Raw genomic sequence first — 18,184 nt, 5'->3', positions numbered from 1 at the left:
AAGGCAAGAGAAGACGAACAACCAGTGGACTGAAGACAGGATGATGGGGACAGTTTTGGAGTTTCAGGAACAATCAGAGGCAGGGCGAATACCAAAGCTACAACTGCTGTCTCAAGCATGAATTTACCTAAAAGTACATTGCTAAAAAGGGAAAAAGGTGCTGTAAAGGGTTATTATGTGTTATGTGAAGACAATAGGCCACATTTTTTAATTACTTCTCTTCTTCAATATCACTGGCTTTTATATCATAATAGAAGTTGGCCCATTTCAGCATTGAAGGTGTCCCATTTTGCCAGTAGTGCCTGTAAAAATGTGGTCTCAGGACATATTGTGTTTGAGATGGAATAATTGATTCTGTGTTATTATTCTTGATTTTTTCTTTTGTATATTTTAGTAAAGGGGTTGATATTTACAAAGTGATATCATGTTTGGAGCTCAGACAAGTGGACAATCCTGTAAATTGTTGCAGAATGCAAAAAAGTGTCCCAATTTAACAATACTCACTATAGTCACTCTGTTGGCTGTATTGCCACGTTATTGTGCATTTACAAGTTAATTAAGTGACCGTTAATGTACCCTCGTTAGGAGTTTAGATATTCCCGACAGCACATGAAGGCATCCAAGGAGCTGTCATACCACAGGTGCGCACAACGACCATAGATTAATTCTAAAACACAGGGGCCTAACTTTGCCAATTTCATTTCAGTATTGATGTAATGAGATAAACAATCCCAAAACTAATCTATAGATGTCAAACTGTGCTACTGCCCTGGGACCCCAGACACACAGGGGTCCCACAAACCCTTAGTGGCAATAGGTATTTAATAGCAGCTTATTTTCTTTTGACATATGTGTATATACTCGACTGAAGCCCAGTATCAACTGGCATAACAGGGGCCTTATGGTGATGCGTTATTATGCTTACCTGATCCAAAGACACTGATTTGAGGAGGGTCACAAGAGTAAATAAAGTAATCTTGTAAGTATAAACATGATGCATACTCCAAAAATATGTAGTGTGTAGTCAAAGCACCACATAGCAAACCTGATTTCATGTAATATACCAGTTTAGGAGTACTATGGCTATCTGCTGGGCAGAGAGTGGGAGGAATGAAGGCATTAATGAGATCATGCAGCTCAGTTTTGCCCTGTGACCCCCAAAAATGTTATTCTGGTCATGGTTAATAGGAAAATAAATGCAATTTGGATTTTGTTTATGAATATTTATGTAATAAGATATTTATTCTGAATTCTGTAGACAGTAATTGTCTTAAGTCAAACAAAGTCTCTGAAAGCAAATATACTTAAGTCAAATAAATGATAGACTCTCCATACTATGATATTGTCGCTGTACAAATAGTTTCTAGACTTTGTGTTTGATTAAAACTGAGCAACATGCACATATGGAATCCTATATTTCATTATTTTATTTAATTATATATATTTTTGAATTGATGTTTTATATATGTATTTATTTATTTATTTGCAATCCAAATTAAGGCTTTATATGGCCTAATATGGCATACATTTCCTGAAACATTTTAGTCATTTATACACTTTGCTGGCCTAGCCTGGACTATTTAGAAATATACATTATACAGCCTTAAACATTTTGTATAGGCCTACATATTATTTTACATAATATAGTAATATTAATATTAATAAAAATTACTTCTCTCTTTTCTTTTTCAATTCCTTAAATTTTTTTTTTAGTTCAATCTGATGAAAACATTGTCAGAGCTCACCTTCTTTTAACATTTAGGACTTTAAACAGTTGTATTTTTCTGATTAAACATATATACGGTACCGTGGTTTACTTACGCAATATTTTCACACCAAATATGTTTTATTTTACCTTTTTTCAGCTTTAAGAAACATTTCTGAAGGACATTTATTCAGGCAGACAAAGACAGTCCTGGGGTCTTTGAGTACTGCACGACGTCACCGGGACTGCCTCGGTCCACGGTGGGGAAAACGTGGAGGACTTAATTTCACGTTGTGTGCTGGATTTCTTAACAAAAATAACCTCAGTAGGTTTTGTCATCACTCGATTTTATCCTTTGTAGTTGTCTGATGGTTTTAGTCGACATTGTGTGCTTGTTTCTTCAAGAATATCGCTTAGAATAGCTCATAAAAACTAGCATTTAGCATTTAATGCTAACTGTCAGATACTAAGCAGCAGCTAGCAACGATAACTACAGAGTCTCCGCCTCATCTTTTTACGATCTAAGTCTTTATTTATCGGTGTCTGAAAATGAAAGCTATGCTAAATCTGTCGTGTTTCTTTCCTCAGACATCACAAAGATCCTCTGACATTCACTGACCTGTCAAGCTAACAAGAATGGAGTACATGCAAGCTCCTGCCACAAGCAGCCAGGGGAACATGTAAGTGTTAAAATATAAATGGTATTTATGTCCTCGAACCTGTAGTATTGTGAGAGTCCTGATGAATACACGTTTGTTAAGGTTTTGACATGTCATTTAAGTATGACTACTAATCATGCTCGGTTTTATTTGAGTGTGCCCACAAGCCATTACAATAAATTATCACACACAATGGTACGCCTAAATGCAATGCAGTCACATTATTTTATTGGGTTATTATTTTTGTTATATTGAGAAAAACATACATGTTCATCTGTGGTGGTAACAAAGATTGACTTGCTATTTAAGCACAGAATAATGATCAATAATTGGATGAGGTGAAGATTTGGCAATCTAACATAGTCAGACTTATGTAATTTTTGTTTTTCCTCATTACAAATCATATTGTATTACAGTTGAAAGCACTGAGTAATGGAAAACAATTAAACCAGCTATGAAGCACAAAACCATAGGCCACATTCATGACATCTATTTTTTTTTTTTCATCAGGAGTCCTCTTTAAATTGCTCCAAAAGTTCTCTTAGAGAAGAGTTTTGTCTGAAGCTCTGCTTACAGAATGACTGAGTGCAATACTAAGTACTAAGACTTGAAATAGACAGGGTTAGTTTGAGCCAGTTGTCATCTAAAGCACTACTACACCGGGCTAAAATGTCCCTAATCTGGGAGATGAAGGGTTTGCTTTAACTCGGACAGGTTGCTGCTTGAGTGCTAGCTCTTAAATTTCAAACGGCAAAGCTTCCCCCTTGCACGGTAACACAGCAAGTGTTTTCTACACAGGCTGTGATTTCAACTGCCCTGCAGCAATTAATGTCATTTTGACAAGCTTGCCTTCTAGCCTGGGTATATGTTGCATTGATTCATGTTCTCGTGTAAATTTTAAGTGTTTGATTGTTCATTTGCATTCAGGGTTGGAAAATTGCACCAGCCACCAGCCCGAGTATGCAAGTAGCTGATAGATTTGCTTTGCTATCCAAAAAACGCAATGGTAATTTATCGAGTGGTTTGCAGACTTTGGAATCCACCAGCCAAGTGTGAAGTGGATGAAAAAGTTAATTTCCAACCTGTACCTGTGTGGTACAGGTGAGGGTTGTAGTGAAGAACTCAAAGCTCCATTGTTAATGTTGACATTTGAATTTTAAATCAACATGTAAATGCTGTGCTGCTGTTTTATTCGTTTATTTTTATTTATTCAGTTTAAACCTGGTATTTCTAGACAGTTTCCAACAAAAACTAGGCTACACATGTATTATTAGTACTGAAAAATTTGCTGACTTAGATACATATATATATATATATATTCAGCACAGGCCTAGCCTTGTACATTTACTGAACAGTCTAAAACTCAAAAACATTAAAAAAAAAAAAAACAAAAAAGAATTTTCCTTTCATTTTCTCTCCCAAGCCTGTGCTGCACCTGTGGCATCCCCATCCCTCCCAACCCATCCAACATGTGTGTAGCCTGCCTGCGTACCCAAGTCGACATATCAGAGGGAATCCCCAAGCAAGTCACAGTGCACTTCTGCAAGCAGTGTGAAAGGTTTGTGTCATACACAGTTTTTTTTTACAAGCAGAAATATTTTTTTCATGCAATATACAGATTGTATCTTTTTCCTTTTTTTGTTGAAAGTTGAGGCTTGAATGTACACATCATCTTTCATGCAGGTACTTGCAGCCTCCAGCCAGCTGGGTGCAGTGTGCCCTGGAGTCCAGAGAACTGCTGGCCCTTTGCCTGAAAAAAATTAAGAGCTCTATGACCAAAGTAAGTGCGATTCTCCCACTGAACTTCACAGAAGACAGAAGCACGTTTGCACTTAAGATGCAAAAAGCGTACATGAACTTTGCAGGTATAAAATTCCAGGGTGTATCCTGTCCCCTTCTAATCTTTCCACAGTTTTTATGCTGACTTGCTTTTGCCATACTCATGTTGGCATTGGGCCTATTTATTGTACTTATATTATTATTTTACATTTTAAGAAATAAGATAATTTGGGTCTTTTGTGGGGTTGTACAGAGGAAAAACATTTATTTGGGCTACCTCAACAACACCTCTCTCCTCACAGGTGCGTCTCATTGATGCTGGCTTCCTGTGGACAGAGCCGCACTCCAAAAGGATTAAGATGAAAGTGACCATCCAGAAGGAGGTAAGAAAACAGAGTGGAAGTGATAAGTGTGGGAGAGTGACATTCAAATGAACAGATTAAAACTGATAAGTGACCTGCCGGAGGCAACACGTTTTTCATCTAAAGGTTATCTGGGTTGTTTTTTCATGTGGTAATTGGCAGCAAACAGAGCTTAAACTTTTATATGTGAAAATAATAATGTCAAGGTGTGGCACACATCCAATTATGATAAGTGACATTCTGGGACATTAAAGAAAAGGAGTCGTCTGTTTCTGACTGAATTAAGCGTGTTTGAGAGAAGTGACTTTTTGCCAGTGGCTGTCATCGCATCTCGTTGACCTTTAGTGAAAACCTGAGTCCTGTGCTTCTCAGGGCCAACTCTTTTGTTTGTGCTGTTGGAGGGTCTGTATAACACTCTCTCCAGGTCCCACTGCTCAGGTGTATCTAAATGACTGTAAGCGCAGAGTTTTTGCCACTCCCATATGGTTAGAGCATATGATCTGACTTGTTGCTGCCTTTGCCTTTTCAGGTGATGAACGGCGCTATCCTGCAGCAGGTATTTGTGGTTGAGTTTGTCATCCAGTACCAGATGTGTGACGACTGCCACCGTGTGGAAGCCAAGGACTTCTGGAAGGCTGTGGTCCAAGTCAGGCAGAAGGTAGGAGTCTGTGGTTTAATGAAATATCCCAAAAGAAATGTATTTTTTTTCTGTTTTGGTTATTTTGTGTTTTACGGTATCTGATGTCTATTAACATTCAACCCTTTAAAAATATTTTTCATGTAAGTTGTGCCTGCATGCATGCTATATTCTTAGTTTTACAAAGCATTTATAGATAAGCTGATTAGTCGACATTAATAACATTAATAGCAATTTATTTTGTCAAATTCTGCAAATCCAATTGTCCAGCTTTGCAGAAGGGCTTGAAAGCTACTTTGCTCTGGACTGGAAACATACATGCAAGAAAATTTAAACTGATGGACTACAAAGGCTGTATTCACCAAAAAATGTTAGCCAATTAAATGTTTGCTTCTGCACTCTGAATACTTTGTATCATAACAATGTGTTACTATGTGAAAATGAATTGTGGTAAATTTCCCTCAATCTCACCAGCACCCATTTTTCCCTGTGCACTTCCTGGCTCATATTCCCAAGATGATGATTTTTGCATCATCCAGTGGATTTTGGCTGGCTCTAGGGCTGTTGCTCAAACTACAGATCACATTTCCATGTTTTCATAAGCCTGCCATTGCAGGCTCTCTCCCTTTTTCTTAAGCTCAGATTAAATGGCAAAAAAGGCAGTGCTGATCAAATATGAACCAAGATTCTATTACTGCATTGTCTATAACTCTCCTAAAATGTCTCTAAAAACATGTTTTAGCGCACTATTTAGCCGTGATATGAGAAGAAAAAACTGATATCAAATGTTAAATGTAAGCCGTGCTTATCAAATATGAACCAAGATTCAGTCACTTTCTGACAATTTCTCGCTTAAAATGTTTTCAGAAACATATTTTAGTTATGTTGTTTATGAGGTCTTTGTAACAGCAGGCTGCTATATTGTTTGCTCTAGAAAAACAACCAAGGTTGCATTACATCACTCGAGTTTATTGGTCCAGTACCGTGCAGTGCATTTTCGTAGTTGGTGGTTGAGCAAAAGCAAATGCCACAGCCCATTTACTCTGATTTCTCTGGTCATGTAACACTAAATTCAAAAGACTGTGCGTCTTTCTACTGCATAGACAGCCTAGCTTTATGAAAAGACCATCTTTCCAGCAAATGAATACTTTTAAAAGTGTACTCTGTTCCCTCTTTATTTTCACAAATCTGTCATTTTGTGTTAATCTTAAAGTTTCATTTTAAAACCTTAACCTATGCCCATAAGTTTTATGTAAAACAAACTTGAAGCTGTTTGTTTATGGAAGGAAATACAACATTAAATCCTAGGGTTGCACCTCTTCCTTTTATCACTGATGTTTGGAGGCAAACCAAGCTGAACTGCAGAAATTTAAAATATGTATGAAAATACACATTAAATGAATCCAGGATATTCTGCCTTTTGCAAGAATGTATCTTTGTGGCAGTGGAGCTTCCTCCATAACCTACCTGAAAAGCAAATTCAGGTCAAGATAGTTAACGGACTGCACTTGTATAGCGCCCTTCTGGTCTTTTGTGACCACTCAAAGCGCTTCTGCACTACATGTCACATTCACCCATTCACCCACACGTTAACACACTGGTGGCTGAAGCTACTGTACATGGTGTCAGCTGGTACTCAGTAACCATTCACACACAGTCACACTCTGATGACGCAGCATTGGGAGCAATTAGGGGTTCAGTATCTTGCTCAAGGATACTTTGGCATGTTGCCCAGAGGAGCTGAGGACTGAACTGCTTGTAGTGGCAGTCCCTCTAAATGTTAAAAAAGCCACTTGTGAGCTGTAGGCGGAGTAACTTAAGTCTGACGTGAATGACAGGATGTGTAATCCAGTTTTAAACTTTTACTGAAAAAAAGTTAAAATTACACTCAGTCAGACGGTAGAAAATCTATTTCCTAGCTCCTGTGCCTCATGCAGCTCTCTGCTCTACTGCACTGCACATGACGTCAAGATTAAAGGGAACGTCCAATCAAAATTCTACATGCATGCATTATTTTCCTTTTACATTTTTATACATACATATGCTCTATACAATGCCTGATGAAAAAATGAACTTTTATGAATTTTAAATTAACCTATTCTCATATTGTGGTTCTTACACCACTGACGGCCTTATTAGAGGACGACCCACTCTACCTCTGAGCCATAGCCGCGCCCCCCTTTGTGTCAGCTAAGGGGTCCTTGATTAAAACCTTCAACATCCCTTACCACTTAATTAAACTAAAAAAAAGCTACAATAGGTGATTATGTAACTTGATGCCTTCTGCAGCCACTTTACAGTAAAAGCCAAAGCCACTTATCTTCACTGAAAGGCTTTTACTGTGAAACAACTATAGAGGAAGTTAGTAATTAGCAGTATAAAAAAAATCCTGAACAGTGTGCTTGTTCTCACTTGTTTCTCATCCTCATGAGTGCTTTGCTTCCAGTTTGCTTCTTTCCTAATACACCTTTAGGTTGAAGTAGAGACATCACTGCGGCCTTGGGGGCTGAAGGTCTTAAGTGGAGTGTTTTTCTGGAAGGTCCAAGGGTGGATGCCAGTGAATTTGAAATAATTAGGGCTGGAAAGATCTGTAAGATAATGATGATGCTGATGTCTTTACAGACGCTTCACAAAAAGACGTTCTACTATTTAGAGCAGCTGATCCTGAAGCACAAACTCCACCAGAATGCCCTCAACATCAAAGAAATCCATGGTAGGTCAATGGTATATGGTTTTATTTATATTTAGTATGTATACCCTTTTCTTATTTTTGATAGTATACATATCTGTAAAGTGAGGTTCCTGTTATGTTCCTCAGGGCCTCTCACTAAATTACATTGAAAAGTGGGAAACTTGTCTGATTTGTCACCGGCGTAACTAATGTGGATTAGAACTGAGCAGAACATAATGATGTGTCGAGTGTTAATTACCTTGTACCAGACGGCAAGTCATGCATGCATATCACTGGCGCCAATCAGTCCATACAGCCATCCTCGTGTGGGCCTCAGAGGAGGGCATGCGTTGTGCATCTAATCAGTGTGCTGTAATCAGAGCAGGCATGCCATACCAGATCCCTGCAATGCGAGCTTGATTCATACCCTATTTAGAGATGCTTATCGCTATATAACACACACAAACACACTCAGGCACACATGCTGTGCACTGAGTGCCGGCTCAGCAGCACATCTCTGTGCTCTTGGACGGGACTGTGAATTGGAGTTTTGGCTGGTGGCGTAATTTAAATCATCTCCATATCTCGGCAGGACTTAAAAAGCTTTACGAAGGTTACAACATGTGGCTGCCATATTTTCATGTGTGTGTTGTTGCATACATATGTGTTGCGGAACAGTGATGACCCGTGAAGCACGCCTGTGATGAATTTATTGGTGGAAAGGTGTTTGATGGTTTTTGTCTTCTCTCTCAGAGGGGATTGATTTCTACTATGGCTCCAAGCAGCATGCTCAAAAGATGGTTGACTTCCTCCAGTGCACCGTGCCCTGCAGGTGAGCAATGCCTTAGTCTGTGTCTCTAAGAAACATCATCCTCATGAGTCTCTTTATTAGAGCAACACTTCCATTTTATTTAAGTGCTAATCATGAGGATTCAAAATGTCTTCATCCAACAGTCCAGTTATTATAAACAAATGTGGCAGTGTCACAGGAAAATAATTAGCTTCTAGGCATGTATAGAAGTGTGGGTTAAAGTGAATAAATGTCTTAATAAAAAACTGCATGAACAAAAAATATAGTTCCGTAAAAAACTGAATTTACACCATTGCATTATTTAACCTGTGTGCTTCTGTAAAGGTGTTCGTTATAATTTTCACCCAATAAAGCTGCAGGTGTTTTCTGTATGACAAAAACGTAAACATTGCATAATAAGTCCCCTAGATTTTTCATGACCTTCAGCAGTTCAGACAGGTTGAGGCTCATTTATACACACTTTTACATATGAAAATAGATGCCTTCATTTTAAACATTGTGATGGTCACTGCACACGAGTGATGCCCTGGACAGGGTTTTTCAAAGCCCACACCAACCCAGCCTGTTGTGAGAGCCGGTCTGCTGCACCCAATCTGTAAACATATGCATTTAATTAATGACCAGAACCCAAATCGCAAACCGGAGCCGGAAGCTTATTGCAATAACCTACTTGTTGGCTTCAGTATATTTCATTCCCATTAAATATCAAAATATCACCAACGTGCGTTTTCTGTTTAAAAACTACAAATGTAGGAATACAGTTCACACATCCAAGTACCTGATAGGTACTGTGGTATGTTTACATGATATTACAGAAGTGCATATTTAATGTATTCAGTGTGGACAGAGAGACATTTGTTATGAGGATTCGGTTTTAAGCCTACATTTTTGCAGAGGGAAATATTTTTTACTGGACATTAAAACTGGAGGGATTTAAATATGTCGGACTTCAACAGATTTTCCTGGTAGAATAACAGAAACCTGGAGCGCAGCAGTACTGTTGATAAAGCTGCTAGCTGTGTGAGAGAGACAGAGAGAGAGGAAGAGAAGGTGGAAGTTGGATTTTTGCAATGAAAGTTATTGCTAACATACTAAGAATGCTACTGTGTTACTTTATGACCGCGCCCGAAATCCACAATCATTTCTCACAAAATTACCTGAACCACCTGATGTGCAGGACCTCCAGGCTGTGGGTCGAACTACGCGTCACAACTGCCCACCTACTTTCATGCGTCCCTTTGTTGACATTGATACATCCGCTAGATGCTATAGGGGAGTGAAAAGTTGCTGATGAACAAACACGGTCGTCAATGGCGGTCACAAAAAACATAACAACACGGGTACATAGAATTATTTTATCCACTATATTAACAATATTCAAAATGTCTCTGTCATGTCCTAAAGTCATATCTTGCTACGCCACACTGCCCCCACAATTTCCGGTGCTCCATTTAATCTGTATCCGTAAGCTTTTAGAAAATGTGCACAAATACGGACAAAATGAATGCAGAATACTGACAAAATGCTCTGTCTGTGTCTGTCTGTGTCTGTATATGTCTAATGTCAAGCATTTAAGAACCGTTAAACTGCTCATTACATAAGTCGTTTCCACGTGTGCGGAACATCTTATTATAACCAAGCATTTTTGCTGTTCATCATTTGTCCAATTTAGACAATGTAAAGTCTGCAGTGTCTCTTACTGGCATCTGATGATAATTCTAATAATACTACTAATAATAAAAACTTTCTTTTCTATTTTAAAGGTCAAAGACATCCCAGCGCCTCATCTCTCACGACATCCATTCAAACACGTACAACTATAAGAGCACCTTCTCTATGGAGATAGTGCCTGTCTGCAAGGTATATGGCCATCTAATGTATTTGTTTTTAATTTAAATTGGAATTTTTTTTCACTCAAGCCATCCAGTGTTGGAGCTGAGACACACCCTGCATACCTGCTCTGCACCTCAGTCAAGTCAGAGCTGTTATGTCAGCTGTCACTTTGCTGTTTAGATAAAATATGGCTGTTATGCAGATGAGAACCTGAGGCTGGCCAAGAATCTGTCATGTTTGTGTTTCACAATGAAACTCAAACTTAGTATACCTTAATATATCAAAGGTAATGCCAAGCAGGGGTATATTTGTCACTTTCAGTAGTTCCTTAATTCTATTTGACACGTAGCTTTACTTCTGTGCTTATAAAAGCAATCCATAGATGTGGTTGTGTTTTCATGGCATGATTGAAAGTGGTTGCACGGGGTATTTTTAGGAAATGAAAACAGGAATCAGAACAGTGCATTACTTGTTTTGCCATCAAAAGATATCAACAGCTTACTTTGATTATGGTTTAAACAGGCTAAATTCCATGTCACTATTTTGATCCAGCCTGCAGGATAACAACTTTTTTTCGTACACATTGTTGACCTCTATAGCAAGTCCAAAGTCTTTTTACTTTCTCTTCAACCTCAGTTTGACCCTGGCTTGTCTGCTTTTGTCTGGTTTCCAGGACAACGTAGTATGCCTTTCACCACGGCTGGCGCAGAGCCTGGGGAACATGGGTCAAGTGTGTGTGTGCGCCCGTGTCACCAGCACCATCCACCTGATTGATCCCAACACCCTGCAGAGTGAGTATTTCTACTGCCAGAGTACCACTGAGTTTTAACAGGTCAGAATGACACCACAGTCTTCTTAAGCTCCAACGCACCCTGTAGTGGTTAAATATAGCTGCAGCTTGGTGTATCTGGTTGTTGTCATTTGAGTTGGATTTTAAATTATTATACTCACTAATCTAGGAATGTGAGCTCTACGTAAAGGACTTGAGATCTGATTTACGACATGTCAGAGGTTTCGAAAGCTTTTCATGCTCCCTGACAAGGAATTTATCCAAAGATTTGGCTCAGTGTCAATTTAAACACAGTGCACTGTGGGGGGTAATCGTTGTTGCTCATAGTAAACAAAATAAAATTTTTACCTTTACCAAGGCCAAATGCCCTATCCTGAAATGTTTCATGTGCAATGTTAAATATTTACAACATGAATTTAGCAGCAAACTACTATTATTCATGTCACCACTGGCTAACTAATCGCCGCCACTCTGCACTGTAGTACTATTTTGTCTGGGAGGGCGTTGCTCATATGGGAACCGTTCCACCACCCACGTATGATAAGTGTTGCTGTTGTTAGCTTTTAGCTATGCTTATAATGCCGTCCTGACCCACAGCAAAGAAATGGTCTCGGCTGATGCTACATTCTTTCACCAAGTTTCATGAAAAGTGAGCCAGCAGTTTTTCCGCAACACTGCTGGCAAACACACAGATGGAGCCAAATACATGACCTCCTTGGCGGAGATTATAACATTAGTGCTTAAAGTTGATCAACAGAAAATTATTCAACAGTTTTCTCTGGTTTTAGCTTCTCGCATGAAGATTTAATTCTTTTTATTATAGATTATTTAAAATCACCATAAACAAAATATCTTCTTGTTTTTGACTGTTAGTGAGTAATACGTTACTTTCGTCTTAGGAGCAGCACTGGGAGATTGTCACAGTTTTTTATATTTAATAATGAAAATAATATTTGAAATATTAGATTAGACTACTCATTGCATCAGGGCTGCGACTAACATTATTGATTAATGTGAAAACTGTTGAATGCAAAAGGGTTGCGTTCAAATGTTACGTATTGTCTAACCAACAGTCCAAAACTCAAGATATTTAGTTTACCGTCACATAAGCTACATAAGATAATATTTGGCATTTTGTCATTTCTGTTGATTGACTTGTCAACTAATGGTTTCATGAAGGTAAAAGTCAACCTCAGATCTAGCTTGGCATTTTGCCTCCCTTTAATTCTGTATAAGTCTATACATAGTTTTATAGAAAAGTCCTGCAAATTATATCTTTAAGACCTTTTAGTGTTGCAGCCTTGGTAATCACTGCCACAAGTTTTGCATATGTATGCCTTTGTGTCTGAGTGTTATACAAGAAACATCACAAGCATTTTCTGTATGTTACCATGGTGATATCGAGTCAGTGCTTGGGTGAAACCCTTCAGTGCTGCACCGAGCTGACCCCAGTCTGCTGACCACATGTTCACCGCCGCCGTCTGACTCTACAGCTTCCCTCTGCTCTCTGTCACAGCACAGCAAGAGACACACACAGACAAAGAGAAAAAGAAAAAACAGATTTAAACGTGCTGTCACAGCCAAGGCATCTTATGTGGATGGATTTCTAATCAGTACAAGAATGCTGACAATTAGTGATGATGTGTTTCCTCTGTATTTGGTGTAATCACTCATTACGCGAGAGGCTGAGATGCTCCTCTGCAGAATTCTGACATTTTGTAAGCGGCACACACGTTTTTAATTACTCTTCAAAGAGCAGGCTATTTTTGTTGCAGAAAGTTTTAGAGCAGTCTGAATCGCTGAAACAGCCTTGAGGCAGAGCTCTGTCAGGCAGATTTGGGCTACAGGAGGCAATTAACTGGGGTATTTAAAATATTTGTCTGTTTTTTGGCTGTTTGTCTGCCTCAGTTTGTTTGCAGTACAGACAGAAACATGGCGCTTTGTCTGGTTTATTTGGAAAAAGATGATAGATAGAAAAACACATTGACAGTTTTAGATTGTTTTTATTACCCTTAAGGCTTTTAGATAAAGGAACTTAGAATATGTTTAAGTTTTAGTTTTTTTAGAAATAAAACAGAATGTGTCTAATTTCTTGATGAGCTTGAAAATAACGGTGAATGAAATGCAAGTTATTTATTTCATATTTTAAATTCTCTAACTGTCAAGTAAAAATGAAAATGTGTTGTATAATTTGTGCTCAAGTTTTTGGCTGTCCACTTTGCTGACTAGTTTTATCAGCGTGAAGCTGTCAGTAATAAATGCAGAAATAATCTCTTTACTCTCTAGTTGCTGAGGTGGATGGAAACACATACTGGCGCAACCCCTTCAACAGTCTCTGCAACCCACGGCAACTGGAGGAGTTCATCGTCATGGACATCGACATCATCAGAAACCAGAAGCTAGGCGCTGGTGCCGGCATGAGGTCCAATAAGGTGAGAGTGCGTTTGTGTGTGTTGTTGCAGAACAGATTGCATTATGGGGGAACATTGCTTTTCTCTTGGAAGCAAAATCAATAGCGAAGCATTACATTATCCCTGAGTCTATAAGTGGGATTCAAGCCAAAACGACAGGAAAACACACAGGAGTGTTTTAGATGCCGCAGGGGGAGGGGGATTGCAGGGACAGGGTTCACTCTGCATCACTATTGATGCAACTGTCTGGACAAATTGGAGAAAAAGAACAAGATGGTGTTACAATGGCTCGAAAGTACAGTTATATTCCCTTTTTGTGTGTGTGTACCTGTGTGTGTGTGTCGCAGCACACCCTGGCTGAGGTGTGGGTCCAGAAAACGTCCGAGATGGACACCAGTCAGCAGTATCACTGCCGTACATTCCTGGGCCACCTGCTCAATATTGGAGACCTGGTACTGGGGTGAGTGTGAAGGATTGACACTAAGTGCAGACGTTGGTCAGGATGGCAGTACATTTTGATCGCAGGCTGTGAGCTTTATGCTTCATGGCTCATTTATTTCTCACTCTTCAGGTTTGACTTTGCCAATTCCAACATAAATGATGAGTACCTGAATAAGATGAACCCTCACCATGTTCCTGATGTGGTAAGACTCCTCAGTGAATGAACCTGGGCCTCTGATGATGCCTGAGAGCAGTTACAGTCAACTTGATTAACGCTGACCTCTAGTGGCAAGAAAAAATACAGACAAGATTTGATCCCATCCTTGGAAAAATTGGGGATGTTCCTAATGACTAATTTCCCAGATGTTTGAGTGGAAGTTTAAACTAAGGCTACTCAACTCATCTGAAATGTTTAAAAGTAAAATTTAATCTATGAGGTAAAACACCTTTTAAAGGAATATTACGTATAATAAGATAAGATAAGATAATCCTTTATTAGTCCCACATGTCCAGGCTTCTCTGGATCTCTGATTTAAAGCACCCTTCTTGTTCAGCTTAGCAAAGATTTATCATGCCGGTACAAGTGAAAAGCTTGGACATATTTAGGCCGTCCACTGACAGCTCAAGACTTGCCAGTTGTGCAGACGGGCATGCGGCTCCATCCATGAGAGGGCTTGTGTGTTTGTGCATATGTGTTTGAAACATAAAGAGATGATCAGAGTTGTTGTTTACTCTCGCATGCTGATCCAAATTCAATTTTATACTATGCATCTTAAAAAGTTCAATCGATTTCTGGTGTCGACTAGTGAGGAGAGCAATATTTAATTGAATAGTTGACCAATGGCGCACATAAATAAAGTATGGGGACAGTCTGTTTAGAGGTTTATTTGTACAACCTGTGGACCCTCTCAGGTGCTGATCAAGAAGAGCTACGACCGCAGCAGAAGGGTGAAGCGCAGGAACTGGAAGCTGCAGGAGATGGCGAGAGACCGTGAAGGCATGGACACAGATGATGAGAGGTAGCGCAAAAATGCCAAGATTCTGGATTTTATCAGAGTAGATTAATTCAAGCTTCAAGAATTTGTCCTCACAATCACAACTTGTCATTTTCAAAAGTAATGTCTGCTATCTATCAGTGATATTTTAGCAAGTCATCTTTAAAGGATAAGGCTATTGATATTCTGTATTAAAAAGGCAGCTGGGCTCTGTAGATTTTTGGCAAATATTACTTTAATGGGAATAAATACTTATAGAGAGATAGAGAATAGATAGAGTATATTTACAGACTTGTAGTATAATATATATAAGATTCTCTAATAGGTATTTACAGCTGCAAAAAGGTTTTGAGGAATGTTTGTTTTTGGCACAAAAGTCCCTCAAACAGAAAATAAGAGTATACATTTGAAACCTGAAATCGTAACTACAGATATGACATCATTTTGTTTTGTTTTTTTAAATGGATGGAAATGGATGTACAATGACCGAGGACAGAGTTTTACAGCAAAGTTAACCACAACATAGACAGAAGAGGTGCCATTATATTGAAAATCAAGAGAGAAAAAAGATTTTTTAAACAAAAAGGCAACATAACAAAGACGGAGAACTGATAAGGTAAACAACTAAGAAGCAGAAGAGAACAAGGTAAGACATGAGGTTGTTGTGGTAGGTAGAATATATGCTAAGAAAGCCAAGTATCCTGTGACTGTTTTTCTCTGATGTCGTACCACATGAGTTTTCCTTTAACTTGTTTCTCTGTCTTCAGACAATACCAAGATTTCCTGGAGGACCTGGAGGAGGATGAGGCTCTGAGGAAGAACGTTAACATCTACAGAGGTGAGCAGCTGCAGATCTTTCACTGCACCAGCATCTCCAGACACTTCAGTTTGCAGTATGTTTGTTTTCATTGTTGCAAGTTGGATGCTTAAGGTAAGGCTGCTTAAGCTGCCAATAGGTATAATTTTTTTTTTTTAATTATTTTATTAGATCTGTTTTTTAGTTTATTATACATGAGGTATTAGAGAGTTAATGAATAGATGTTGATTTTTTTTTTTTTTTTTTTTAAATTTTAGATGTTTCAAAGATCCCAGTGGAGAGTGACACCGATGATGACGGAGCCCCGCAAATCTCGCTGGTGGAGATGCTGGAGGAACTCAGCCTGACGGATGCAACAGGAGGAGAGGGTGCTGACATGATGACAGACTGAACGGTCACCATCTCGCCTGTGTGACACTGACAGCTGACCTGTCAAGTACAGGTCTGTTGATACAGTGACGCCATCACACACAGAGCTGAACTAACAGCGGACTCAGGACTGATTGAGCGATTGACACTTCAGCTTTTGGTACTGCAAAAATCTGCCGCTCATCACACTGCAGTAATGACTCATTACAGTTAAAAACCCATCAACTGTGGGTTATTATGGTGCCACTCGGTGACAAATTCTTTTCTAAAGTAATATTTCTCCCCTCTGTGATGTATCATTTTGAAGTGATGTGGAAGTAGAATGCTTCTACTTCACTTTATTAAAAGAAATATTTGTCCAAAAGCAAACTTTTCATAGATATTTTTTGTTTGAGGATATGAACGACAGTAGCTGGGTCCTGAACCCATTCTGCATTCTAACTCTATAAAGTAAGTACTATGTGTGACGTCAGGTGGCAGTATTACTGCGACTTTGAAAAGCTACTACCAATTAAACATAAAAAATGTTTTCTTCTAATATTTAATTAGGACCCACGTCCCAACCAGTGCAAAAACCCCGTTGAAACAGAAAAAATATATTTTGTGCATTGAATTGTATTTTTAGGGGGTAACCGTGCTCAAAAAGTCATGGAACTTTGCACAGGCATCAGAAGTTGTGAAAAATTAGACATTTTATAGGTCTCTGTTTCGGGTGTCAGAAAATGGCTCAGTAGTGCCCCCCCAACCCCTGCCCCCCCATAAAACTTCAACAAGTTGTGGTACATTTAACCCAGCAGCATATTGGGAGGCACATGTGACATCCCAAGACTTAAAAAAAACTCTTGGAGTCATACCCTACAATTTTATCCTCATTCTGCAATTATATTTAAATCTCTTTTTAACCACTGCAAGGAAATCCTTTTTTGTACAACTAGGAAGAAGGGCATCCATCAACAGCACACTCAAAAATCAGTGCACACTCTCTACTTTGAGTATATTTTGCCACTTGAACACAATGCATACCTGAATAAAAACAGTATGTAGTGATTACAGATGGAAATTAGCGCTACGCTAAATCTGGTGCAGCCATCTTTATATTCTACGAGAATATTCAATGTCTCTGCACACTGTCCTGCTAAATAAATAAATACAAATACAAAATTTAATTGTCAAATTATCTGTTGTTTATATCCACCAGAGGGAGCTTTGGGCCAGCTAACAAAAGAGAGGTTTTGCATTCAAACAAACAGACTCAGCCTGTTAATGGTGTCATTTGGCAACTGTGTGCATTATTCAAATACTCGTCCAGCTGCACCACCTTTGGCAGCCGGAGAGGGAATGCTGCGCTGCATTTTGCTCTGATAGGAGCTGAAGATGCAAATTCGAATAAAGGCTGCTCTGAATAACAGTGATGTCCTCACATGATCTTAAGTGACTTACAATTGATAGGTGCTGCAGCTCATGTGTAAACAGTTCTCTGTTCTAACATGTCACCATTTATACACCAAAGGTACACACAGACACACATCCAGATGTCAACGCTAGTGTCAACTCTGTAAGTGATATAATTAAAGTAATACATTAAGTTCTTCAATCATGGTCATAAGTAATGGCTAAAAACTTTCAAACTTTGGACAGACTCGATATTTTCTGATATCCAGTCGTCTGGTATGTAATCTTCTTGATGCTATTTTATATTAGGTGCACATTAAAGGATTAAATCAAAAGACAATGTAAACAACATAAAATGTAATGTTATAAGCATACTATAAACAAAAAACTCTCTAAAAGTCTCATGAAAAATAACTACAAATAAAGTTTCTGTCTGTGTATTTTGGTTCTCAGAAAATTGTTAAACGGTAATATAGATGCCTATAATGGATCAAATGCTTAGACTAACCCTT

General features: G+C 38.7%; 1 protein-coding gene across 1 annotated transcript; it reads left to right on the top strand.

Moving 5' to 3' along the window:
* Nucleotides 1-1,939: 1,939 nt before the first annotated feature.
* On the top strand, nt 1,940-16,649 carry nmd3 (NMD3 ribosome export adaptor). Its single transcript, XM_042487427.1, has 16 exons — nt 1,940-2,030; nt 2,294-2,385; nt 3,788-3,922; nt 4,048-4,144; nt 4,446-4,526; nt 5,035-5,163; nt 7,765-7,855; nt 8,567-8,645; nt 10,388-10,484; nt 11,131-11,248; nt 13,534-13,679; nt 14,006-14,118; nt 14,230-14,302; nt 15,012-15,118; nt 15,862-15,932; nt 16,169-16,649. The coding sequence occupies exons 2-16, from the start codon at nt 2,342-2,344 to the stop codon at nt 16,300-16,302; spliced, it is 1,515 nt and encodes a 504-aa protein (XP_042343361.1). The 5' UTR covers nt 1,940-2,030; nt 2,294-2,341; the 3' UTR covers nt 16,303-16,649.
* Nucleotides 16,650-18,184: the final 1,535 nt, after the last annotated feature.

This window comes from Plectropomus leopardus, chromosome 5 (assembly GCF_008729295.1).
Source record: "Plectropomus leopardus isolate mb chromosome 5, YSFRI_Pleo_2.0, whole genome shotgun sequence".
NCBI lineage: Eukaryota > Metazoa > Chordata > Actinopteri > Perciformes > Serranidae > Plectropomus > Plectropomus leopardus.
Note: the sequence above shows the minus strand (reverse complement) of the source record. Positions and strands in the feature narration are given on the sequence as shown.